The sequence below is a fragment of the Scyliorhinus canicula genome, chromosome 2 (assembly GCF_902713615.1).
Source record: "Scyliorhinus canicula chromosome 2, sScyCan1.1, whole genome shotgun sequence".
NCBI lineage: Eukaryota > Metazoa > Chordata > Chondrichthyes > Carcharhiniformes > Scyliorhinidae > Scyliorhinus > Scyliorhinus canicula.
Genome location: NC_052147.1, coordinates 221,677,800 through 221,705,214, shown reverse-complemented (window position 1 = coordinate 221,705,214; position 27,415 = coordinate 221,677,800). Strand labels below are relative to the sequence as shown.

General features: G+C 44.5%; 1 protein-coding gene across 7 annotated transcripts in view; it reads left to right on the top strand.

The window, feature by feature from the left end:
* The first annotated feature begins 269 nt into the window (after window positions 1-269).
* The window catches only part of marchf7 (membrane-associated ring finger (C3HC4) 7), a 51,063-nt gene continuing 23,917 nt past the window's right edge, over window positions 270-27,415 (top strand). For 2 of the 7 annotated variants that reach the window (XR_005459773.1, XM_038789630.1), the window contains exons 1-6: window positions 270-348; window positions 3,328-3,507; window positions 11,824-11,982; window positions 12,083-12,269; window positions 23,481-23,564; window positions 24,938-26,141. Coding sequence is in view for 6 of the 7 variants with exons in the window: in XM_038789630.1 (XP_038645558.1) it covers window positions 3,334-3,507; window positions 11,824-11,982; window positions 12,083-12,269; window positions 23,481-23,564; window positions 24,938-26,141 (1,808 nt within the window). In the remaining variant the exon portion in view is untranslated. Of the gene's footprint in view, window positions 400-3,327; window positions 3,508-9,190; window positions 9,273-11,823; window positions 11,983-12,082; window positions 12,270-15,103; window positions 15,189-23,480; window positions 23,565-24,937; window positions 26,142-27,415 lie in introns of those variants that run through there. The other 5 variants (XM_038789631.1, XM_038789632.1, XM_038789629.1 and 2 more) reach the window with 5 other exon arrangements.

Sequence of the window (27,415 nt, the reverse complement as noted above, 5' to 3'; positions counted from 1 at the left end):
AGACAAATTAAGACAAGGGCGGCAGGGTTTTGGACGACCTCGGTGTGTGTGCGGGCGACTGACCAGGAGTTCAAAAATCGGAATTTACAAACTTCTACGTTGGTGACTTGAAAGTATGAATGACACATGAAGTTTCTTGTATCACCACTGAGCAATAAAAGGAAAACAACTCAGATCCCCAGGCCGTCCTCAGAATAGTGACCACTCAAGGCCACCGCCCTCATGACCTCAGAATGGCCGCCACCGGAACAGACGTATGATCTGCTTCCTGCGGTGCTGACCCCCTCCCTCTCCACATAAAGACGCCATTACAAGTGGCCGCTGCTATGTTCAGTTAATATTTAAAAGGTGAAATACTCGCACTCTTCTTAAACATCGGTCTGTGCGCGTTGAGGTGGCGTAAGTGTCTTCGCAATTGGTTGTATCGCCTTCTTGAGAGCGTTTTAATATTTTATAAAGTTTTAACACCATTGGTGCCGGCGGACCGCAGAGAGAGATTCGGTGTTGGGTTTGGGCCTGCAGCAGGGGAGGAAGTAGCAGAGCAATAACTGCTGGGGTGTTCTCCATATTATTCTGGAGAGAGCAGGCTTGCGATTTATGCCATGAAAAAACGAATAACTTTCCTGTGGAAATACTTGTCCATCGATGACAGTTCACGAGTATAAATGCATGTAAACATTTTGGTCTAATCTTAAACCATTAGAGTTTGTGGTTTCGTAATAGTGGAATACGTCACAGCAGAGGTATGAATGCTTTTTTGAGTTGGGGTACTCTGGAACACTGGATGGTTTTCTTTGTGGTAACATAGGCGAATAAGGGCATGTTCAAGACATAATATGGTTCTTTGGTTTTTATTAATGTGCTAATTCTATTTTAAATTCTGACTATTGGGTGAAGAAAACTGAGGAAGTTTGAGTGGATTTTCTTTTGGATGCTTTGCGTTCTGTGAAAGCTCTAAAATAGTATCTGAGGCATATGTGCATACTTGGACGAAGTGTGCTGGGTGCCATAGTGGTGAGGGTGTTGCTGTGTGTAGGAAGCATCTGCTGGAGATATGCAAAGCAGGCAGATTATGGTGTGCAATGGTGATTTGCCAACAATGGTGTCATTTTGGTGATCATTGCGTTAGCTAATGCTCCCTAAACCTTGCAGATGAACATTGTGAACCAGCAGCAACAGCTGTACCTCCAGCCCCCATTGACTTGTGCTTAAATGGACCATCGACTATTTACAGTATTACTTCAACCTTGCACGTGTTTACTTTCTGTTGCTGTTTCAAGTGCAGAAATTTATAAAGAATGATGTGGTAGATGCTGAAGTGTTTATTGCTGACTTTAAGGCTTCTGTACAGAGAAGTTGCTCCCAGGACAAGGGTTCGGCACAACATTGTGGGCCGAAGGGCCTGTTCTGTGCTGTATTTTTCTATGTTCTGACATAAGTACGTTAGTATGCACTGCCCTTGCAATATGGTATGACCATGCAGAGCAGGACAAGATGCTGGAAGAAGATGGTTGGAGGGGGATGTCCAAAGTGCTCAGGGATTCTTAAAAAAATATTTTTATTAAAGATTTCCTATTTTACAATACAGTTTCCATCAAACCCATAGTAGTTTACATCAAACCCATAGTAGTTTACATCAAACCCATAGTAGATTACACTCCAATCCCATGCGACAAAACTCACAACCAGCCATACCCACCTATCTACCAAGATAAAAAACTACAACCAACCACTCAAAGAAGGTAATGAATGGCTGCCATCTCTGGTTAGAACCCTTCAACTAACCCCCGATGTTGTACTTTACTTTCTCCAGGTACAAAAATTCCATTAGGTCTCCCAACCATACAGGGGTGCTGGGCAGAGACGAGGACCCCACCAGAACCCATCATCTGGCAATCAGTAAGGCAAGGGCAACTGCCTTCTCTCCCTCCTGCAGCCCGGCGAGTCTGATGCACCAAAAATGGGCACCAAAGGACATGCCTCCAGCTCAATATTCAGAATTGCTGACATAGTGTTGAAGAAAGAGACCCAAAAACGTACAATTTGGGGCAAGAGCAGAACGTGTGTCTGTGATTGGCCGGCCCCTTAGAACAATACTTGCTTGTGTCTTGTACCTGGTTGGTGGGGGCGGGGAGGGGGAAACGACACTCGACTTAGTTTTGGTCAGGTGGACCTGTGAACAACTTAAGCTGTATCAGGCCAAGCCATGCACATGAAAATGTGGAGTTCACCCTGCGACGGGCGTCACTCCACATCTCATCTACTATAGATCCCAGGTCCTTATCCCAGTTCACCTTCATTTCATTCACCAAACCCGAGTCCTTGAGACAGAATTCGCCCATAAATACCAGAAGTGCTGTCCTCTTCCAACCCTGCCAGCGAGAAGTATCCTTTCCAACAAAGACGCCCATGGTGCCTCAGCAAATGTTGGAAGGCCACCTTCACAAAATTCCTTATCTGGAGGTACCCAAATGAACCTCCCACTCCCTCCCCCAGCTCAAACTTTGCCGTTCATTCCTCCGAGCTGGCAAACCGTTCCTCTATAAGCAGATCCCGGAATCTCTTTAGCCCCTTCCCACACCCCGAATTTTGCGTCCAATCTCGATGGCTCAAATAAATTATTGGCACAGATAGGGGCCAGCCTTGACACGGCTCCCAAGATTAGAATGCTGCCTGAATAATAATAATCGTTATTAGTGTCACAAGTAGGCTTACATTAATACTGCAACAAAGTTGCTTGAAAATGTCTCATTCTTTATATTCTGGCGCCTGTTCGGGTACATTGGGGGAGAATTAAGAATATCCAATTCGCCTAACAAGCACGTCTTTTGGGACTTGTGGGAGGAAACTGGAGTGCCTGGACAAAATCCATATTGACCCCATATTAAAATAGCTACTACCACTGGGTTTGAGGAGTACCTAGCTGAAGAAAACAGAAGAGAGGTCATCACCACGCACCCAGGCTAGACCCCCTAAAGTACCTCACCCCCATATGGAATCTGGGTCACTGCAGCACCATCTCAGCATTAGCCGCCCAATAATAAATTCAACAATACTAGCCCCCCCCCCCCCCCCCCCCCCCCCGATTAACATAATGTGAACCTTTTTTTCTTCTGTTAATTAGTGACATGTACAGGTTTATTGATTCTTGGTCAATATCCTGCTGGAAAGGAGTTATTATGTCGCACCTGGGACAACTTACACAAATTATTTGCTTTGTCTAACTCGGTGAACGATTAATAGTTGTACATCTTTAACACTAAAGGATTAAACCACAGTAAGTAATTTTCAATTGTAGAAGCATCTAATTCATTTTGTTTAATGCAGCGCTTTATGGGGATGGAGCCTAAATCTTCAAGAATACCCACAAGATTGTCTGTTGGAGCACATAACTCTTTATTGACGCCTTCATCGGGAACAAAGCAGTTGTTTGAGGCTAGATCAAATGGCTTAGGCGACTCGTATGCAACAACAGATACTCCAAAAAAAATGGAAAATGAAGTTCAGGTAACGGCCACTTCCATGACAATTGTTGCTAAAAAAAATAAATACTGCAACAAATTGCAATTTTGAAGTATCTTTTTAATGACTAAAAGTTGCTTTGCAGGGTGGGAGACAATAGCTATGATAGAGTTTGGAGATGGTTGCTCGATCAAAAAGATGGTTTTATAAAGGCTATTAAATATAACAAAGAAGGAATTTTGTAAATGGGAGCAGAGGTGCTCTTTTTCACCAGTGCTGAAATGCAGAGATGTTTGAAGTTGGTGGATTTAGGAATACGGGAGAGGGCACAATTAGGTGAAGTTGCAGAGGGGAAAGGCCGTAAGGGATTTTAAAATGAACGCAGTTTTTTATATTCTAGAAGGCCAGTTGAAGGGTAAGACCAGAACCAATCTTTCTACATTACAAGATTACACCTAACCTTAACAACCCATGTTTCAATCATGTCTATTTATAGGCGCACAAGGGAATTTCCATTTTCCCCTACCTGCATGCAATTAACAGATTCCCTTTCCTTCTGTACAATCAAAATTTAAAAACGAATTAAACAAGAATGTTTATATTCTGTACAAAGCATTATACTGCATGGTATCCCTTCTCTAGGGCGCCTAATTGTTTCTTTGTAAAACAACTCCATAATTGATGACTTGTATCTTTTAAGTAATTTTGGAGATTTCCTTTCTCCAGCGATTTCATGCTAGTGACCCATCACCTTTTTTTCACTCTTTCTTTGTAGAGTGAATATTATCCTACAACTACTTTTTTTAAATATAAAGATCCTTTATTGTCACCAGAGGCTTACTGTGAAGTTACTGTGGGAAAACCCCTAGTCACCATATTCTGGCGCCTGTTCGGGTACACACGGAGAATTCAGAATTCAATGAGGACGTGGTGCAGGAATTGAACCTGTGCTGCTGGCCTTGTTCTGCATCACAAACCAGCTATCTAGCCCACTGAGCTAAACCAGCCCCATCCTACAACTAACATTCAGTGAGTATGCTATCTCAGTATGCCCATTGTACAAAATCTCACTTGACAAGTTGAATCCCATATCCACTAGCTGCCAATACTGTTTTTTAAATAAACATTTTATTCAGGCATTTATGATTTTGTAACAACAAAAGATAGATACAAATGTAAACATAGTTAAGTATGTAACAACCCCCCCCCCCCCAACCAACAACCATACCCAGCCAACATGGCTTATACACACCATTCCCAAGTCCCTCCATCTCCTCTTGCTGATCCCACCTAAACTTAAACTCCCCCTCCCATTTATTGTATCTGTTAAGAGTTTAATTTTCCCCGAAGTAGTCGATAAACTGCTGCCACCTGCGGACGAATCCTAACATTGATCCTCTCAGGGCGAACTTAATTTTCTCAAGCCTGAGAAACCCAGCCATGTCGCTAACCCATAACCCCGATTTCTGGGGCTCCACCTCCGGGCTATCAATGAGGCAAAGGTCAAAATGTCAGCCTCCATTGCCGATGGACTCCCGGGTCTTCCGATATTCCAAAGATCGCCACCTCTGGACTCGGCGCCACCCTTGCTTTCAGCACCGTGGACATGACATCTGCAAATCCCTGCCAGAATCTCCTAAACTTCGGACATGCCCAGAACATGTGGACATGATTTGGGGCCCTCCCGCACACAATCCACACCTGTCCTCCACCCCAAAAAATCCGGGGCACCGTCGTGTGTGCCCGGTGAACAACCTTGAATTGGAGCAGGGTGAGCCTGGCACGTGTTCATACATGGCACATGCCCCGTCCACCCCTGCCAACAAAGCCTGTAGCATTGCCACGTCCGCCTTCAAACTCTTCAGACGTGCGAGTCCTCATGACCAGCCCATTCAACCCTCATGTTCCATGTGGTCAGCCTGGTCAGGGGGAATCCCCCATCCCCCGGCCAATCAACCATAACTCTTCTTCGGCCAGCCCGTGCCCCATGCCTCCTGAGGCCCGCCCTCGGGCTCGCACCGTCATCGACCTCCAATTTGTCTTCAAACCCCAGTACCTCCCCTGTCAGCAGATCAATACCCCCCTTTCTCTTCCCCCCCCCCCCCAAAAACAAAATTCCAATCCCAACCCCCCATAACAAACTTATCACTTGCTCGCTCCCCCACTGCACTTCCAAGAGCTAGCCTGCCCAGTTGGCCTAGTAGCCCCCGCCCATGGCGCCAAGCATCCTACACCCCCACCCCTCCACTGATCCTCCTCTTTTCCTTCCTCCCCCCACCCCCACTTCTTAAAGTGGACCGATTTCACCTTATTGAAACTCGCCCTTTCAACCAGTTCCGCATCCAAGTCCTGGTAAATACGCAACTCGTTGCCTGCCCATATGCTGCTCTTAGTCTGCCTGGCCTAGTTCAAGATCTGAACTTTGCCAAAGAACTGGTGCATTCGTACCATCATCGCCCTCGGCGGCTCATTCCTCAGCGGCATCTTCATAAGCGCTCTGTGCGCCCTGTCCACTTCCCAAGCGTCGAGCAAACACACCTTCCCCCACTGGTGGCACATATGTACCTGCGCCCGGTCCCTCACTGCCTTCCGGTAGGCCAACAATCCTCGGGTTCTGCCTGCGCGATCTGTTCTCCAAATCCTGCACTTTCTCTTGCAGCCACTGCTAGTGGTCCTTCGTCAGCCCCATCTCCCCCGCCATCATGGCCAGCTGCTCCTTGTGCTCAGCAACCGCCTCTTCCACCTTCTGGATTGCATGGCTCTGGGATTCCAGTCTCTGCTCCACATGATAAATCCCCACCTTAATCGGATCCAGGTATTCCTTCCTTTGCTGAGCAAATTTCTCCTGGAGAAAGACCTCCAGTTGCTCCGTCAACCACTCGGCCGGCAGCTTCGATCCCTGACCATCTGCCATATTCTCCTGTGTCACCCCACTCCCGTCTTCAACTAACGTTCTGTCCTTTTCAGATCACGTCTGGTCCACAAATCCATATGCTGGTGGGGAATCCTTCTCCTCTACTTCACCAGTCTTCTGTTTTATCAATCAAATCCACCATAAATTGGGGGGAGGGAAAAGATCTACCACGACCGGGAGCTACCAAATAAGCGACCACTCACTCCATGGCCGCCACCAATACTTTTAACACCCTTTTCTTTTATTTTTTCCTTTGCTTCCCAAGCTAAAGGACAACATTTTTTGTTTTCACCTATAATAATGAAATGAAATAATGACCAGCTGCACTAGAAAAAACATCAGGAAGATTCGGGAAGCAAGGCTAAAAATGATTTGTTTTTATTCATTATTTGCATATGCATTTCTACAGATTTGATGTTAATAATTGCTTATTGTCACAAGTAGGCTTCAATGAAGTTACTGTGACAAGCCTCTATTGTTTTATTTGCTGCAGAACATTTACATGTTTCATTATCAAACTTAACTGCTTTCATTGTCAAACTTTTTTTTTTAAATTTAGATTACCCAATTATTTTTTCCAATTAAGGGGCAATTTAGCGTGGCCAATCCACCTAATGTGCGCATTTTTGGGCTGTGGGGGCGAAACCCACGCAGACACGGGGAGAATATGCAAACTTCACACGGACAGTGACCCAGAGCCGGGATCGAACCTGGGACCTCAGCGCCGTGAGGAGGTTGTGCTAACCACTAGACCACCGTGTTGCCCTTTCATTGTCAAATTTAACTGTAACATATCAAAACTAGTGCCTGGTCTGCATGTGCAATAGTTCAAATGAACAGTCAAGCTTTACAATTGTTCGTTCTCCTCTTTAGATATAACATTTTTTGTGAGGACCTTTTACGATTAACCAGGATGGGAGTGACGCTCTTTTTAAATTGGATTGTTGATTTGAAATTATTCCAATTCATTGCAGTATTAATGTAAGCCTACTTGTGACACTAATGAGATTATTATTCTAGATTTGATCCTCCAAAATATCAGGTCACAGCACTAATCCTCACGGAACACCCCTAGCTACACATCTCCATTCTGAAAAATACCCTTCCACCGCTACTGTCTTCTATAACCAAGCCAGTTCTGTACCCATATAGCCAGCCTACCCTAAATTCCATGTGATTTTGGTTTGTTTCATCCTGGCCTTTACTCTGTCTCGCATGTTCTCCATACCCTTCAACCCAATTACCAATTTAAAAAACGTGTCTACCTCCTTCTTGAATTTACTTGCTGTCCTTGCATCCACCGCACTCTGAGGTAGCGAATGCCACAGATTAACGACCCTTTGGGAGAAGTAGTTTATCTTCAACTTGTTTTAAATTTGCTACCTCTTATCCTATAAGACTGTCCTCTTGTTCTCAAATGCCCCACATCTACTTTACCCATACTGTTTATCACCTTGTATACCTCAATTTGATCTCTCATTCTTCTAAACTTGAGAGAGTATTCGTCTGAACTGCTCAATCTCTCTTCAAACCCCTCATCTCTGGAATCAACCTAACCCACCTCCTCTGAAATGCCACCAATGCCTTGTATAGTTACAACACATCCTTACCTTTTGTACTCTTACTTCCTTACCGTTTGTACTCTATTCCTTTAGCTATAAACACCAACATTCCATTCGCTTTCTTTATTCTGCTCATGTGTTCTTATCTGTGTCATCCAGTCAGTCCTCCAAAACACCTCACAAATGACCTCACTTTAACCTTATTCATCCCGTATGCAAGGACTTCACCAGTACCAATCGACCCAAGTGTCAAGTCTGGTTACCCCAACTAACTTTTCTACATGTTTTCTCTAATAGCTTGCTTCCTTTTGTTTTGACTCTCATTAGTTTATATTTAATTATTGGCAGCCACCATGGTTAAAACTAAAATCTGATTCACTAATGGGCTTTGGGGAAGGAAATTTGCCATCCTTATCTGGTTTTGCTGGACTTGCCTGCAATGCCCACATCCGAGGGAAGAATTAAGAAAAAAACTAAATTTCATGATTGGGAAGACTGGGAAGACATCTGCTTCTAGCTCTGTTAGAAGTCTGTTCTATACTTTTCATTTCATTGCCTAATCTAGTCAATCAGTGACCAGCACTTGCACTTTTTATGTCTGTCAGGACAACTCCCCTCTTGCGATTGGAGAGTCTTTCTCTGGGACATGATCCTTTTTTTGGCACAAGTCACTTCTGGATGTACTACTGCTGCTCTTTCGCCCCATTCTGCCACTCCATGAACCTCACTTCGTCATCATCAATCAATATTTTAAACTTGCCAGCGTATTTTTCTGTACATCCCACAATTGTCGCAACCCTCCATTCATTAGGCCCCTCTGGAATATTTGCCACTCCGGAAATTGGTCAGTCAATGTGACATATATCCTGCATCATGATCATTTTAATCACCGTTCTTCAGTCCTTGATCTACTGTCTTCTATTTCTCAGGATCTTCATCACAAAATTCATGAGCATTTGAGGCGCAAGGTGCTTGTTTACTTATTTCTGCTATGAGATTTTGTAATCCGTTTTAGTTAATTATGAGGCATGGGCCTTAACAGAAAGTTGGGGGGAAACTGGAAAACCCATGCTGATATGCCAGACACTGCCTTGGTTGAATATGGTCTACTCGCAAAAGAGCTGAAAGGGTTCATGGAGCGGATTGGGGGGGTGGATCCATGGGGATTTAGGCTGCTGAGGGCGAAGGAATTTTCTTTTTATTCCCACGTACATAAGGTGTACTCTCGGATCGATTTCTTTGTCTTGGGCAGGGCCCTACTGGCTGGGGTGATGGACACTGGGTACTCGGTGATCACGATCTCGGACCATGCTCCGCACTGGGTGGACCTGCAGGTGGGTATGGATGTAGGGCTTTTGGCGGACAAAGCGGTGTGCGAGTGGCTGAGGAAGTGCATGTTGAACTTTCTGCCGGTGAATGATACGGGGGAGGTCTCCGCAGCAGTGGTCTGCGAAGCGCTGAAGGCAGTGGTGAGAGGAGAGCTGATTTAGATCTGGGCTCACAGAGCGGATAGGGAAGAGACAGACTGACTGACTGGTAAAAGAGATTCTACAAGTTGATAGGAGGTAGGCGGAGGCTCCAGAGGCAGGGCTGTTAAGGGACCGCCGGAGGCTACAGGTGGAATTTGGCTCGCTTGCCCAGGGAGGGCAGTGGAACAGCTCAGGAAGGCGGGGGGGGGGTGTGTGTGTGACTCGAGCATGGTGAGAAGGCCAGCAGGATGCTTGCACAGCAGCTCTGAAATAGGGAGGCAGCTAGAGAAATAGGGAAAGTTGTTGATGGGGATGCGAACTGTTGGGGACTCGGCAGTGGTGAGCAAGGCCTTCTGGGACTTTTACAGCAGGTTGTATAGGCGGCAGCAAGTCCCCGCGAGTGAAGAGGGCAATGCTCGAGCGGAGTCGGGGAGGTGGTGGGCTGGCACTGCCATATTTCAGCAATTATTACTGGGTGGCTAATATAGCCATGGTGCGGAGGTGGCTGGTGGGGGCGAGCCGGTGTGGGTGCACATGGAGGCGGCTCTTCCAAGGGCACAAGTCTGGGGGCGTTGGTAATAGTGCCTCTGCTGTTCCCGTCGGTGCGGTACTCCACCCGTCCAGTGATGGTGGCGGCCCTGAGAGTCTGGAGGCAGTGGAGGAGACGTGGGAGCAGAGGGGGCATTGGCATGGTCCCCAATCTGCGATAATCACCAGTTTGCCCCGGGGAGGATGGATGCGGGGTTCCGAATTTGGCAGAGAGAATGGATCGAGAGGATGGGGGACTTGTTTATAGAAGGAAGCTTCCCGAGCATGAGGGCGCTGGAGGAGAAGTTTGCATTGGCTGGGGGAAATTAATTCTGATATTTACAGGTATGGGGCTTTCTGCGGAAGCAGGTACCAACCTTCCCACTCCAGCCGCTAAGGGGGATTCAGGATTCGGGTGGTTTCTAGAGGATGGATATGAGAGGGTAGCGTCTTGGACATATATAAAGAGCTTATGGGATCGGAGAAGGGGCAGACCGAGGAGCTGAAGCAAAAGTGGGAGAAGGAGTTGGGGGGAAGAGTTAGAGGGAGGGCCTTTGGACGGTCGCACTGAGTAGGGTCAACGCGACCGCAACATGTGCCAAGCTCAGCCTGATCCAATTTAAGGTCGTTCACCGGGTCGCTCACATGACAGTGGCCCGGATGAGCAGATTCTATGGAGTGGAAGACAGGTGTGCGAAATGTGCAGGGGGCCTGCGAACCACTTCCACATGTTCTGGACATGTCCAAGGCTGAGGGGATTTTGGCAGGGGTTTGATGACTCATGTCCAAGGTATTAAATACGAGGGTGGCAATGAGTCCAGAGGTGGCGATTTTCAGGGTGTCGCAGGATCCGGGAATCCAGGAGGAGAAATGAAATCAAAATCGCTTATTGTCACTAGTAGGCTTCAATGAAGTTACTGTGAAAAGCCCCTAGTTGCCACATTCCGGCACCTGTCCAGGGAGGTTGGTATGGGAAAGAGGCAGATGTTCTGGCTTTTGCTTCCCTGGTAGCCCAGAGGCGAATATTAATAGCATGGAGGGGTTCAAAGCCCCTGAAATCGGAGACCTGGCTATCGGACATGGACACGGACTCGGACATGGACCTGGCTATCGGACTTCCTCTGCCTGGAGAAAATTAAGTTCACCATGAGAGGGTCTCTGTTAGGGTTCGCCCGGTGGTGGCAACCATTTGTCGGACTTCGCAGAGAATTTTTTTTTTTTTTTGTTTTTTTTTATAAATTTAGATTACCCAATTATTTTTTCCAATTAAGGGGCAGTTTTAGCGTGGCCAATCCACCTACTCTGCACATTTTTGGGTTGTGGGGGCGAAACCCACGCAGACACGGGGAGAATGTGCAAACTCCACACGGACAGTGACCCAGAGCCGGGATCGAACCTGGGACCTCAGCGCCGTGAGGCGGTTGTGCTAACCACTAGGCCACCGTGCTGCCCTTCGCAGAGAATTAATCATCAGCAGAAGGTGGGGGGGAGACGGGGTTAGGCTAGCTTAGATTAGGGGGGTAAGTAATGGTGGGACCTGCGGGAGAGGGAGGTGGCATTTACACTTGTGTTTAGATTTTCCTTGTTATGTGCATTGTTTATTTTGTTGCTGTTACAATGCCAAAGAAATAGCTCAATAAAATGTTTATTTAAAAAAATATATGGTCTGCTGAAGGAGCTTTAGTTGCCTATTGTCTGTTAGATCTGTTAACGTGTTGCTTGTGGACCAGGTAGCTCTGCTGCTTCTGGTGTACAGCATGCAACCCTGCTGTCCCTTTTTATTGGGATGATCCTTTAGTCTAAATTCTTCCTAAAGCTACTCTGTTATTTTCTTCTATAGTTCTTGTAGAATCCTGGTTCCTCTTACAAAGGCTATTCTTTCTTGCAGGGATCTCGATTGCACCATATTTCCCATAGAGACTTTCCCATATCTGAACCGGAACACAGTGAACATATGTTGAAACTATCGACTACGGTTTCAGGACGCAGCACACGAGGAGGTGAAGGACCATGGTCCATGGGTTTTTCGGGAAACAGAAATAGAATGGTATATTTTAGATTCAGAAATTGACGTTCATTGTTGCTTAACTGATTAAAGATACTTTCATTTTACAGTAGCATTAACACTTAAAATATTTTTTATACAGTTCCCCACACCTGAAGGCTGCCATTTATCTGCACCTTTGCAGTCAACGATATACAATGAAACAGATAGACAATCGGGAGCATCGTCACAATTTTTAACACAGCCCCAGAACAATGATTCCAAGAGGCCTAAACTAGCATCAACATGTTCTCCTACTAATAGTGCCAATTGCTTGAACAACCATTCAGGTATTTTTCTGCTCACTATCCCTTTCATCAGAGTTTCATTTGCAATTAGCTCTTCTGCATTAGCTTTGTGATGTCTAGCATACAGCTGAGGTCTGTGCTATAATGGAACATGCGTGGCCAAAGATACCTTTTGATACTGCGGCACGGGGCAGCATGCATTGCTCTGCCCTGACACTCAGAACTGTATTATCACACTGAGCAGAAGTTTACATTAGGAATATCCAGTAGCTTGGATGTTCTCAACAGATGAGCTTCACCATGTGTTTCTGACATAATAGAAAGTTCCTCATGGGTAAGCAATGAAGCATTAAACCACCTGTAGCACAAAGCAATGGGTGGAACATTAGATGATGACTTAGTACAAATATTTGTTCAGGTTACAGTAAAATGGTATGAAGTTTCTAGTGAATCTTGTTTGAAATATCAGAACTGTCTTCATGTTTATCCCTCGTGTACATTTGCACTTGGAAACCCAATTATTATGTTTGAGATCATATATTTGCATTACGTGTACTAATAATAATAATCTTTAGTGGTGTCACAAGTAGGCTTACATTACAACTGCAATGAAGTTGCTGTGAAAATCCCTACTCGCTGGCGCCTGTTCAGGTAGATGGAGTGAGAATTCAGAATGTCCAATTCACCTAACAAGCATGTTTTTCGGGACTTGTCGGGTGGATACTGAGTGTCTAGAGGAAACCCACGCAGACACTGGGAGAATGTGCAGACTTCGCACAAAACAGTGACCCAAACTGGGAATCGAACCCAGGTTCCTGGCGCTGTGAAGCAATGATGCTAACCACTGTGCAATCGTGCCGCCCACTAAGAAAACTTGTTTTATTGTTACAAGATAGATATAAATCAGAAGACCCACCTTTGTTCATCTGTCCAGAAAAACCCTGAATTTCCTCCATTTTAACATCCAATTATTTTCACCACTTCTGGAAGCCCATCCCACGGATTAGTCGTTCTGAAATATTTCTGACTTTTTCATAAATTTGCCTTTCACTAAATTGTCCCCTGGTCTTATTCTTTTTTATGATGTGGAGATGCCGGTGTTGGACTGCGGTGAGCACAGTAAGAAGTCTTACAACACCATGTTAATGTCCAAAAGGTTTTTTTTTTTAGTTTAAAAGTAATATTTGCTGTTTCCATTCCCTTAACTATTTTGCAATCACCACTCGTGACCCACTAAAGGGCGCAAATTTTATCTGGTCTTTCCTATTAACAATGCCTCTGAATTTAGAACTCCATTGTATGGATCTTGTCGGCATTTATTCTAGTGTTTGACTGTCTTCCTTGTATTCTGCAGAACAAGATTAAGCACTCAAGTTCCCATCTGGCTAGACAGTTTTGTCACAACAACTTTCTTGTGTGGTGCTGTTTAACTGCTTGGTTCTCTATAAGGTCTTTGGTTGCTAATCTCGACCTGTCAAACTTCCATGTCAATATGAAGTCTTCATCCTTTGTTATTTAGGCACATTCATGGATGACCTGTGTTGCTTTCTTTCCCTGAAACGAGTATTTTGCATCAAATTTTATCTGCATATTTACATTTTAATTCTCCAATTCCACTGTTCCTTCTAGTTTGATATCTTCTGTAAATTTCTACATTTATATTGAATAAAGGCACCTATTATTTATGTGAGCTAATAGAGTTGAAAGCAACCCCCTCAGTTCTCACAGTTCATCTGACAATTTCTCTAATAAGCACTCATTTTATCCTACAGCTAACTTGCCTATTCCCAAGAATCAGTTGGTATGAGGTTGTGTGAAGTTGGAATTGTGGTCTGAGCTTTTTTTTAAAAATCTTTCTTTGATTTTTTTATTTTTCAATGAGTATTAGTGGACAGCTCAGCTTGGAGGGAAGGAGTGAGAAAGGGAAAAGGAAGCTATTAAATTGAGTTTAATCCAGTGCTTGCCATATATCTGCATATATACAAAACTGTCGGCACAGTCAATACTTTTTTCTTTTTGGCATTATCTGAAAGCTTTGAAATAAATTATTATAGTTCAATTTGAGATTATTTTTCACGTTTTAGTTTCCTTGCAGTTAGAAGTGCTATGACCTATTCAGATGGTCCCTTGGAAAAATTCAGAATTCCATTTATTTTTTTGTACTCTGAAATATTTATGATACAGACCAACCTGAAAACCAAGCTGATTTTTCAAAGTGTCTTGCAATTCTGCATTTTCTGTGTTTTTATATAGCGTCTAGTTGTATCACCTTAGAACCAATGAAAAATTAAAAGTTACTGCTAAATCTGTAAGTTTGTGACTAATATCTGTAGCTGTCATGTCTCAGCACCTAAAATCTCATTACTGTCCCAACTTTATTGCAGTTTTAGCCACGTTTATTTACCTAGTTGAAAGCAAATGCTATCCACAAACTGAATTTGTCACATTTTAAATGAGCTATTCATAACTGGCAACTAATTATACAGGAATCCTATTATCAAGTAGTTGCAGGCCTCCAAATGAATTTGCCATTTTACTTGCTCTTTTAAATTGAAAATTTGGTTGCGTGTTTTAATTTTTTGGTGCTTCAAGGTCTTCACTCCCACATTGGCAATTCCACCCCATCATAATGCTTCATTGTTGGGTTAGGGTCAACTAACTCCTTTTTAAGCTAGCTCATGCCTTTTCTACTTGCTTCCCATATTCTATCCAAAGCCCAAGTCTGCTATTGCATCTGCATTCCACTGGCTTCCTTGCTCCCACATCAATTTGCCTCCTTTTTCATTTTTTGCTATTAAACCAGAGCCATGGTTTGGAAAGCACAATGAGTACTTGTATTGTACTCTCTGCAGGGGTGCCTCGGAGTTTTGGAGAGCAATAGTGAGGAATTAGCTCGAGAGAAAGAGAGAGAGGGTGAGGGAATCGTCACTGTGTCACCAATGGAGAAAATAGATATAGCAGGTATGTGGGAGTAATGGCAGGTTGAAAAGTGTCACAAATAAGATGGGTATTGGAGGCATTATTTTTAATGCATTAGTATTACCTATTAAAAGTAATTCTTAAATATTCATATTTTTTAGACGACAAATCATAACAAAAGAATTTCTCAAATATTTTACTATCGGAGCATTATCTTAGAGAAATGTACTAATTTAGACTTTCTTTGGTAGAAAAGGTATTTAACAGTACTGAATATGAAGAATGAGATAAGAGTGTAGAAATGAGTAAGGGAAGTAAATTAAATGCAGAAAACGTGCATTTAATTTTGTTCTCTTGCCTAGATATTCCTCTTTATGCCCATATCAAATGTGGACACAAGTTTAATTGTCCTGCTTTTCCTTGATTCAGGTAAAAGCAAGTTATATAATTTAATCTGGATATTTGACTGTAATTTGAGGCATACATGATGTCCTAATAGTAATTTTGAAGTTTTCATGAAAGCACGAAAGTTCAAAAGGAAATTGGTTTCTGCATATGAGCATTTTCTAATGTAATCTTATGTTTCAGAGGTAAGGTTTGATTTGGGATCATTTTTTAAAAACTCTTTGTAGATAGCACACCAAAGCAGTCAATGTTTGTAAATACCACAGCAGGTCAAGGGGCATCAAAAAAGGACAAGTTATGATATTTCTACTTTCATAAAGATCGTCTAACATGCATACAAATTGGGAACAGAGCTAGGCCAACAAATTAGGAGCAGAGGTAGGCCGCTCGGCTCAGCGAGCCTACTCTACCATTCAATTTAAGTGCTCTCTCGCGCTCCCCTGCGCTTAGGCCCCGGGGTATGACAATCCTAAATAACAAAGAATTCACTTTACCCCTGTCCGGTTATAGCTGACTCCAATGGTCGATATGTTGTTTATAGCTCCCTGTTGAATACCCCAATTGTCATGGTCAACATTTATTGCCCCAATTAGGCTGAAACATATTTTGTTAACTACCTACGGGCCTCCCTCCCCAACCTCGACTCATCAGCTCATTTAGGTGGGGACCTGAATTGTGTTTTTGACCCTAAATTAGATTGGTCCAAGCCTAAATCTCTTGTTCCATTGGGGATAGCCAGGGCTTTGTCTTTTATGACTCCGTTGGGAGACTGGATCCTTGGTGAGAGACTTCTCGGTTTTTTTCACATCCACCATGCATATTCGCGTAATGAGTTTTTTATTTTTGTTTTGGATAGGGTTCTCTTTCCTTTGGTGGTAGCTGAGTACTTAGCAATTGTTATTTTGGACCTATTGATTTGTTGCTAGAGTCTGTCTCATCCTAACATTCACCCTGGAGATTAGACACTACATTGTTAGTTGATAAAAGATTTTGTGGGTGTGTCCATAGATGGCTAATAAAATCTAACGGCTCCGATTCAATCTCGCCCTCCACATTGTGGGAGGCTCATAAGGCAGTCCTGTGGGGAAGTTACATGTTAAAAGCAATGAAGTTGGAGCAGAAGAAGCTGGTGGATTCCATTCTAGAGGTGGATCACCAGTACTCACTTGATCTTACTCCAGAGCTATTGGTAAGTAGGAAAACATTACAGACCCTGTTCAAGCTATTGTAGAATTTACAATGCAGAACAAAGGAGGCCATTCGGCCCATCGAGTCTGCACCGGCCCTTGGAAAGAGCATCTCACCCAAGCCCACACCTCCATCCTGTCCCCGAAACCCATCTAAGATTTTTTTGTACATTAAAGGGGAATTTAGCATGGCCAATCCACCTAATTGGCACATCTTTGGACTGTGGGTGGAAACCCACAAAGACACAGGAAAAAGTGCAAACTCCAACAGACAGTCACCCGAGACTGGAATTAAACCCGGGACCCTGTAGCTGTGAGGCAGTAGTGCTAGCCACTGTGTCGCCGTGCCGTCCCTATTGTCTTCTAGCAGGGCAGTACGTCTTGCAACACTCCAGGGATACCTTTTTAAAAGTACGGGGAGAAGACCAGTCATCCTCTGGCCCAACAACTCGGTGGCAAATGGACTCCCAGGAGATCACTCACATCCGCAATTCAGGCAGCAAACTTGTTTCTGACTGGCCCCAGGTTAATGAAACTTTAAATTCCTTTTACCGCAATCTTTATAGACCGGAGACCCCGCAGTTAAATCGGTCATATCTGACTTTCTGACAGTCCACCCATCCCAATGGTTGAGGTGGATAGAGCAGTGAGTTGGACTCCCCGTTACCGTATCAGGTTGATTCCGTCTGCTGAGGCCCTTGGTCCGGAAGGCTTTCCAATTGAATTTTACAAGATGTTCTCTGAGCAGCTTGTACCTTTTTATTATTGGACGTGTTCAGCGATTCCGTATGACAGGGATTGTTGCCTCTGACCCTCACTCAAGCCTGTATTTCCCTGTTTCCTAGGTATAACCCAACAGTGTGGATCATATTGTCCTATTTTGCTTTTGAATGCGGATATCGAGTAGTAAGGCGTTGACCCTTCGGTTGGAATCTTGCCTCCAACTATAATTTTGGAAGATCAAACAGGCTTTGTGAATTGTTGGCCTATATATGTCGCCTGTTAAATGTCATCCGTTTCCCCTCACCAGTACCCAGTACTGGCGGCACAGTAGCAGTGGTTCGCAATGTTGCTACAGCACCAGGGTCCCGGTTTCGATTCCCGTTTGGGTCACTCTGTGTGGGGTCTGCACATTTTGCCCATTCTGCGTGCGTTTCTTCCGGGTGCTCCAATTTCCTCCCACAAGTGCTTGATAGGCGAATTGGACATTCTTAATTCTCCCTCTGTGTTCCCGAACAGGCGCCTGAGTGTGGTGACAAGGAGATTTTCACAGTAACTTCATTGCAGTGTTCATGTAAGCCTACTGTGACAATAATAAAGTTTGTTATATTTACCTGAGGTGATGATCCTGAAAGGGCATGTGATAGAGTAGGATAGGAGTATTTATTCTTGGGAGGTTTGGATTTGTCAGAAAGGGTTTGACTGTTATATAATGTCCCTACTACCAGTGTTCATACAAACACTTTGAACTCTGATTATTTTTCCTTGAATAGGGGAACCAGGCAGGGTTGCCCACTGTTGTTCGCCATGACCATTGAATCAATTTCTATTGCTTTTGGCAGGGTATCAGTCGGGATGGGATGGAGCATCAGGTGTCCCTCTATATGGCTGACCTTTTATATTACAGACCCAGTCCCCTCCATCGACGGCACAATAAAGTTGCTTAACACTTTCTACTCCTTCCCTGGGCACAAATTGAATTTCAGCAATGTTTCCTGGTTAACTCCCTGGGAGGCGAGCCCAATTGGAGACTTTACCTTTATGCCTTTCTAATACGAGCGTTCAATATCTGGGGGTCCGGGTGGCCCATGATTGGGCCTCACTTAAATTACACCAGCTTGATGTGTTAAAATAAATTTGCAGGAATAGATCCTTGGCGGGTAGGATTCAAACTCTAAAGTAAACCTGCTCCCAAAGTTTTTCTTTTTCTTTCAAGTTCTTACCATTTTGCTCCCAAATCATTATTTGTTTATCAAAGTTAACAAATTGATCTCCTCTTTTATTTGGACAGGTAAGAATCCGAGATTCCGTAGCGACCTGCTTCAAAGGGATCGGTAGTCAAATCAGACTGACAGAGCCTGCTAGGGAACAGGCAGTCCTGAGGCTGGATGCTCTTCCCTGCCGTGCCACATTTCTATTTCACCCTGCCAGCGGGATGCTTTGTTCCGCCGGCCGGTCAATGGGGTTTCACCATCGGAAAATCCCTGCGCTGCCAGCAAAATGGAGTATCCCACTGGCGGAGAACCAGCCCCTAGATTTGGTGATATGTAATAAGGCAGAATTGATTAGGGAACTTGAGGAACTTCAGGAGGCATTGGTGGTGATCTTTCAGGAATCGCTGGAGGCAGGAAGGGTGCCAGAGGACTGGAAAGTGGCTAATGTAACACCACTGTTTAAGAAGGGAGAGAGGCAGAAGACGGGGAATTATAGGCCGGTTAGCCTGTCTTTGGTCATTGGTAAGATTTTGGAGTCCATGATTAAAGTGAGATCGCGGATACTTCGAAGTGCATGATAAAATAGGACTGAGTCAGCACGGCTTCGTCAAGGGGAGGTCATGTCTGACTAATCTGTTAGAGTTCTTTGAGGAAGTAACACAGAGTTAGACAAAGGAGAACCATGGACGTGATTTATTTAGATTTCCAGAATGTCTTTGATAAGGTGCTATGTAGGAGACTGTTAAATAAGCTAAGAGCCCATGGTGTTAAGGTAAGATCCTGGCAGGGATAGAGGATTGGCTGACTGGCAGAGAGTGGAGATAAAAGGGTATTTTCAGGATGGCAGCCGGTGACGAGTGTTGTGCCTTGTGGGTCTGTGCTGGGACCACAACTTTTCACAATATACATTAATGATCTGGAAAAAGGAACTGAAGGTACTGTTAAGTTTGCAGATGATATAAAGATCTGTAGAGGGACAGGTAGTATTAAGGAAGCAGGCAGGCTGCAGAAGGACTTGGGCAGGTTCGGGGAGTGGCAAAGAAGTGGCAGATGGAATACAATGTGGAAAAGTGTGAGGTTATGCACTTTGGAAGGAGAAATGGAGGCATAGACTATTTTCTAAAAGGAGAGATGCTTAGGAAATCAGAATCACAAAGGGACTTGGGAGTCCTTGTTCACGATTCTCTTAAGGTTAACATGCGGGTTCAGTCAGAAGTTAGGAAGGCAAATGCAATGTTAGCATTCATGTCGAGAGGGCGAGAATACAAGATCAGGGATGTACTTCTGAGGCTATATAAGGCTCTGGTCAGACCCCATTTGGTGTATTGCGAGCAGTTGTGGGCCCCTTATTTAAGGAAGGATGTGCTGACCTTGGAAAGGGTCCAGAGGAGATTCACAAGAATGATCCCTGGAATGAAAAGCTTGTCGTATTAGGTAATGGTTCACGACTCTGGTTCTGTACTCATTGGAGTTTAGAAGGATGAGGAGGGATCATATTGAAACTTACAGGATACTGTGTGGCCTGGATAGAGTGGACGTGGAGATGTGGAGTGGAGTGGACGTCCACAAAGTGGACACTTGTAGGAAAAACTAGAAGCAGAGGACACAATCTCAGACTAAAGGGACGATCCTCTAAAACCGAGATAAGGAGGAATTTCTTCAGCCAGAGGGTGATGAATCTGTGGAACTCTTTGCTGCAGAAGGCTGTGGAGGCCAAATCACCGAGTGTCTTTAAGACAGAGCTGGATAGGTTCTTGATTGATAAGGGGATCAGGGGTTATGGGAAGAAGACAGGAGAATGGGGATGAGAAAAATATCAGCCATGATTGAATGGCAGAGCAGACTCAGTGGACTGAGTGGCCTAATTCTGCTCCTATGTCTTGTGGTCTTATGTTACAATAGACACCAAGGTTCTGTTGACCGTAGCCCATTATCCATAATAGCTGCGTGACTCCTCCCATCTGCCACTGAAACTCTTCACCATAGAAACAGGATTTTGTCATTTAATTCTTTTGAAGCGGTACTACCATTCAATGAGATAACCTGATCAGCTACCTAACTCCATATATTCCTTTGTTTTTTTTATTGTTCTGCAAAGATTTGGTCAATCTCTAGTTTAAAACTAGCATTTGATCTAGCGTTGATTGTTTCTTGTGGAAGAGGGTTACAAAATTCTACCCTTTGTTCGTAGAATAGATTATTCATAGAATCTCTGCAGTGCAGAAGGAGGCCATTGTGTGTAGAAGTGTTTTCTAAGTTCCCTCCTGAACAGTCCTAGACTCTGCCACCAGTAAAAATAATTTATTTTCTCTACCCTATGTATTCCTATTAATGTTAACTTCAATCAAATCATAGAATGGAATCACGACAGTGCAGAAGGAGGCCATTCAGCCCATCAATTCTGTACCAAACCTGAAAGAGCACCCCACCTAACCTTTTGGATACTAAGGGGCAATTTATCATAGCCAATCCACCTAACCTTTTTATCTTTGGACTGTGACGAAAACCAAAGTACCTGGAGGAAACCCAAGTAGATGGAGAGTGTAAAAACTCCACCCATGGTCGGAATCAAACACTGGTCCCTGGCCCTGTGAGGCAGCAGTTCCAATCACTGTCACCATGCTGCCCTTATCAACCATTAACCTTCTGAATTCCTCATTTGTGTAATCTCTTTTAATTTAGTCCTTCAGGGTCAGGTATCGTTCAGGTACATCCAGGCTACACTTGCACAGCTTTGTCATCTCTAGACAGTTGATTTGATTTCCTCTTTTTGTGAGTAGAACCCTTCCCGTCCCCTCCCATTCAGTCCATCATTGGCCATTATCTCCCTTGCCATTGATTTCATAACCTAGAAGTCTGTCCCTAAACCCAATTGCCTCCTCATCTGCCTCTCTTTTATTGCTCTACTTAAAACACACCCGTTTGACCCAGATTCTGATCTCTCCATCTAATATCTCCTCCATAAAGCTTCATTGAAAATATTATTACATTGAATGCAATTGTAAAGTTCTGTGGGGTCAGCATTAAACCAGAGGGCTGCAATGTGTGTACTCAGCAGATTGCTGGGGTCTTGTTCTTGAAGTTTGTGGTGAACTTCATTTGAACCGCATGGAAAACCAAAGCCAGAGATGTCAACTAAACTGGTAAGATGAGGGCCATACTTTCAGACAGAATGGAGGTGTTCAGTGAAACAGTCAAACTAATTGCCATCTTGCATATAAGGAGCATTTGGGTCCTGAATATTGAGGTGGGAGAATTTTTTGGGCAAGTGTTACATCTCTTTCATATTTCTTGCAGTTTCATTGAAGATAGGTACATGGCTGAAAGTCAGGAAGAATAGTAAAAGTTCGCTTGGCTGTGAAGAGATGAGGGAATGCCTAGGAAGGGATTAGCTGCCCAGGTGAAAACAAGAGATGGAATAAAATTGTCTATATTGGAATGATAGCAGGAGCAGCAACGATACAGTCATCAGTGGGAGATGGGGCAATGTTTGGAGCAAGGGGATGGTGGGGTGCTGAGGAAATTTGGAGAAAAGGTATTCTATGTGTCCTGTAAACAGGAAAATGTGGCATGGGCAATATGTGTTCCCCTAGAAACCATCTGGAGAAATTAAGTGGAGTTGAGAAAAGTTCAACCAGGTAGGGGAAATGTGATGATTGGAGCCACTAGCACCGTGCAAAATGGAGGGTTTGGAGACCATCTTGGTGAGGAGTGCAATTGTGGAATAATTGGACATTATAGTGCAAAAGATCATAACCCAAAAACCTTCAATGCTTACTGATGGAGGGCATTGGAGGAGTCATGGGTGGGGAAGAGAGTTAAGATTTCCAAGACATACCTGAACGCAACCTACTTGCAATACATGCAGTGGTCACCTACCTGGTATGCAGAACTGCTGGCCTCCAATTAGCCGGCAGCTCTGTGCGGAGGGACGTCTTCCTGGAGACGGATGGAAGTCTCCTCGCTTACTAATTGGAGGTCTGTTGCCTGCATAATTAAAGCACTGCGAGCTGGCTAAGTGGAAGCAGGCTCATCCCTGACATTACTATGGTGTGCAGGGAATCTGCCCTCTGCATATGATCCAACCCTAGGACTCAGCAGCTAGCAAAATGTGTATTGCATGTTACAAAACTCTTTGCTTAAAACTTACTGAGTACAGATTTTTGTCAATACGACAGTTGAATTGAAAGCTTGGAAAGTAGAGTCTTGAGTATTGCATTTAATATGAATTGATGGATTAAAATGCAGAATGACATTTCATTTCACTTTTCGGGCCTTTTTCTAGTCTGTTTTCAGTCTTGACTATTTTCTAATTCATTGGTTCTGAAGAGCAAATACCTTGAGACCTGCATGAGTTATTTTGGTCAATCAAGTGGGTTGATTCATTGCTTTCCATAATGTTAATTTGAGTGGGTTAAATAACAACTGTTGAGGAGCTCTCTGTATGTCTCCAAGCATAGCTCAGTACATAGCTGGCTCTGTTTTACCCTCAAATCTATTGTGACTCTTCAGAATCTATTGCGACTACATTGTTTTCTGTAATGCAGTAATTACTGTCAGCTGTTCATTATAAACTAAAAATATTTTGTTGGTTACGATAGCAAACACAAGTGATAGTGGTTAATATTCTTCCTTTATTTAATTAGCAAAGCGATTGGCTAGTGGTGCGGTTCACCTTGGTTTTAAAAAAAAATAAGTAAAATAGTCTATAGCTTATGGTTTGTATTCCGAATTGTCTATAGATTATATTGGTTTGTATTCCATATCCTGCTACAAAATGTGTTCATCAGGCATTTTTTTGTTTTCAGATACGACGTGGCGGTTTCCAAGACCATCAGTGCAATTCAGTTCCACATCTAGAAGTGAAAGAATAGAGTCTAATGCTGAAGAAGGTGATCTAATAATCTCTATTGTCACAAATAGGCTTACATTAACACTGCAATGAAGTTCCTGTGAAAAGCCCCTAGTTGCCACATTCCGGTGCCTGTTCGGGTGCACTGAGAGAGAATTCGGAATGTCCAAATTAAAAAAAAAAAGTTTGAGAGGGCAGCTCGGTGGCACAGTGGTTAGCATTGCTGCCTACGATGCTGAGGACCAAGGTTCGAATCCCGGCTCTGGGTCACTGTCCGTGAGGAGTTTGCACATTCTCCCTGTGTCCGCGTGGGTTTCACCCCCACAACCCAAAAGATGTGCAGGATAGGTGGATTGGCCACACTAAATTGCCCCTTAATTGGAAAAAAATAATTGGGTACTCTAAATTAAAAAAAAAAAAAGTTTTAAGAGTACCCATTTATTTTTTCCAATTGAGGGGCAATTCTGCATAGCCAATCCACCTACCCTGCACAATTTTGGTTGTGGGGCCAAATCTCGTGCAAACACAGGGAGAATGTGCAAACTCCACACTGACAGTGACCCAGAGCCGGGATCGAACCAGGGACCTTGGCACCGTGAGGCAGCAGGGCTAACCCACTGCATCACCATGCTGCCCCAGAATGTCCAAATTATCTTGCAGGCTCTGCACAGACAGTGACCCAAGCTGGGATTCGAACCTGCGACCCTGGTGTTGTGAAGCAACAGTGCTAACCACTGTGCTACCGCAGTGATGTCTTGTGATAGGAATATTAATAATAATCGCTTATTGTCACAAGTAAGCTTCAATGAAGTTACTGTGAAGAGTCCCTAGTTGCCACATTCTGGCGCCTGTTCGGGGAGGCCGGTACGGAAGTTAACTGCGCTGCTGGCCTTGTTCTGCATTACAAGCCAGCGATTTAGCTAAACCAGCCATCTACCATCTTGTAACTCATTCACGTGGCTGGTATTTGAGTATTTATGATGAGTGTCAACAGCCCACATGATGAGTCCAGTTGGATTTCCTTCTCATCTGTGGTGTCTATGCTCTTAATTTGACTAATGCAAGTAAGTTCTAATACTTCCTGCTTTTGCTCTGAATATTTTTGTTTGTATTATAATGGGTTCTATAAAGGATTCCTAAACTCTAGAAGAGGCCTTTCTTTTGGAGCCTGATGCTTCAGATAAAATAGACATGGTGAGGTGCATACTAGATGCACTTGACAGGTGAAAATACCGTATTAAGCCATTTTTGCTACTGATGTATCTGGCCTAGTAGATCAACAACCAAATGAGCATTTATGGCTTTATGTTACTCAAAATCTGTTGCAAGGACCTCTTTATGTATAGAGCTATTTGAGCAGATATTTCCAGCTTTGAGGGTTTGTTTAATTTTTAGTATATTTTCCGACTTCAGATCTTGAAGATAGAGTTTTATCGTCCTATGAACAAGGTGCAAGACCGAGGGACACATTGCTTGGATCTTTGAGGCGCACCACATCAAACTTGAGTCGAGCACTTTCCTTGCCTTCAGAGAGTCGACCTGTATTCACTAGAGATTCTAGCAGAAATTCTTCCGGGTCATCTATCAGCAGTTCCAATACAAACGTTGAAATGATACCACAAAGAAGTATGGAGTGTGGTTTTCTGCATAGTAGACCTGGATCGGGAGCTTTGGATTCCGTAACCTCCGAGAGGAGGAATATATCTGTGTTGCAACCAAGACCGCTAAATGACTTTGCAGCAGAATCTAGCAGCAGGTGCAGACCGAGACAGCTTTTGTCCCGTCTGGCATCCAGTATGTCTTCAACGTTTTCTGGTAGCCGCAGATCCAACCAGGGGCATTCAAGTGTACGATCGCTTGAAACAACACATTCCTTTGGGCATTCAGGTAACACGTCATTAGATGGAAGGCCTGAAAATTTTGTGCAAGCGAATAGCACGGCCAGACCCGCTAATTTTGCAAACAATCAATCCTCTGAAACATCTCAGGGATTTGGATTTTTGAGATGGAGGAGACCAGGAGCACCAAACGTTTCACAGTCTCAAAACATTAATGGAGGTATAGAAAGTGTGGTAAATTCAAGGTCCGGTTATTCCGAAAATAGAAATACTGCTTCATGGTTATCATCATCATTACGAAACAGGTGCACCCCTCTCTTCAACAGGAGGAGAAGAGAAGGAAGAGATGAAACTGCACGAATGGCTGCTGCATCTCACAGTACCATAGGTGAAGCTCGGGTAGATCGCTTGCCAGTCCTCCAAAGAGAAGTTGGAACACGTGAAAACTTGAGCCGGGAACAACCACGTGCTAGCCAGGGTGCAACTGCAGCTTCATCAGGGGCATTGACTGCCCCCGCTACAGGTAGCTCCACTTTTTGCACTCCAACATCTATACAAGAGAGCCCTCGTGGCAGTAGAAGTTCAGGAATTGCAGGGATGTTTCCTAATTCAGTCATACGCCTTACTATGCCATATGGCCTTGGAGATGAATACTCTGATGATATACTTATAGCAGTAGACTTTACAAGTCCATCTAGCAATAATGAAGCTCAAGAAAAACAGAAAACTGAATGTACATCTTCAAGGGATCCAGAAAAACTCAGAAAATTACAAGAAAGGTATATATATATTTTTTAAATTTTTATTCAAATTTTCAGTAACAAAATACAAAAAGAAAAGAGGAAACAAACCCCTCTTTTTCCCCCCCCCCAACCATATATACAAAACAAAAAAAATAAATTAACACCCGTCATCAACACTGAACAAATATACACACCCCTTCAGAGACGAAATCCCCCCCCGGGTTGCTGCTGCTATTGGCTTTTTTCTACCGCTCTGCCAGGAAATCTAGGAATGGTTGCCACCTCCTGGAAAACCCCCTGCACCGATCCCCTTAGGGCAAATTTCACCCTCTCCAATTTAATGAACCCCGCTATATCATTGATCCAGGCCTCCACGCCCGGGGGCCGCGCATCCTTCCACTGAAGAAGAATCCTCCGCCGGGCTATCAGGGACGCAAAGGCCAGAATACCGGCCTCTTTCGTCTCCTGCACTCCGGCTCCTCTGCAACCCCAAATATTGCGAGCCCCCCAGCCTGGTTTGACTCTGGATCCTACCACCCTCTACACCGTCCTTGCTACGCCCTTCCTCAATTCCTCCAGCGCTGGGCATGCCCAGCACATATGGGCATGGTTTGCTGGGCTCCCTGAGCACCTAACACACCTGTCCTCACTCCCAAAAAACCGGCTCATCCTTGTCCCGGTCATTTGAGCCCTATGCAGCACCTTAATTGCATGAGGCTGAGCCTCGCGCAAGAAGAGGAGGAGTTCACCTTCCCCAGGGCGTTCGCCCACGTCCCCTCCTCGATCTCCCCCAGCTCCTCCTCCCATTTACCCTTCAGCTCCTCCACCGAGGCGTCGTCCTCCTTCTGCATCACTTGGTACGTTGCCGAGATCCTCCCCTCTCCAATCCACACCCCCGAGAGCACCCTGTCCTGGACCCCGCGCGGCGGCAACAGTGGGAACTCCGCCACTTACCGCCTGACAAACGCCCTTACCTGCATATATCTGAAGGCGTTCCCGGGGGGGGGGGGGGTCCGAACCTCTCCTCCAACTCACCCAGGCTCGCGAACTTCCTGTCCACAAACAGGTCTCCCATCTTCCTAATACCTGCCCTGTTCCAACTCAGGAACCTGCCGTCAATTCTCCCCGGGACAAACCGGTGGTTCCCCCGTATCTGGGACCTCACCGAATCCCCAATCCCTGCCCCGCTCCAGGAACACCCTTCTCACCCTCTGGGTCCCCTGCGCCCAGACAAACCCTGTAATGCTCCTATTAAACTGCCTGAAGAAGGCCTTTGGGATAAGGATGGGGAGGCACTGGAACAGGAACAG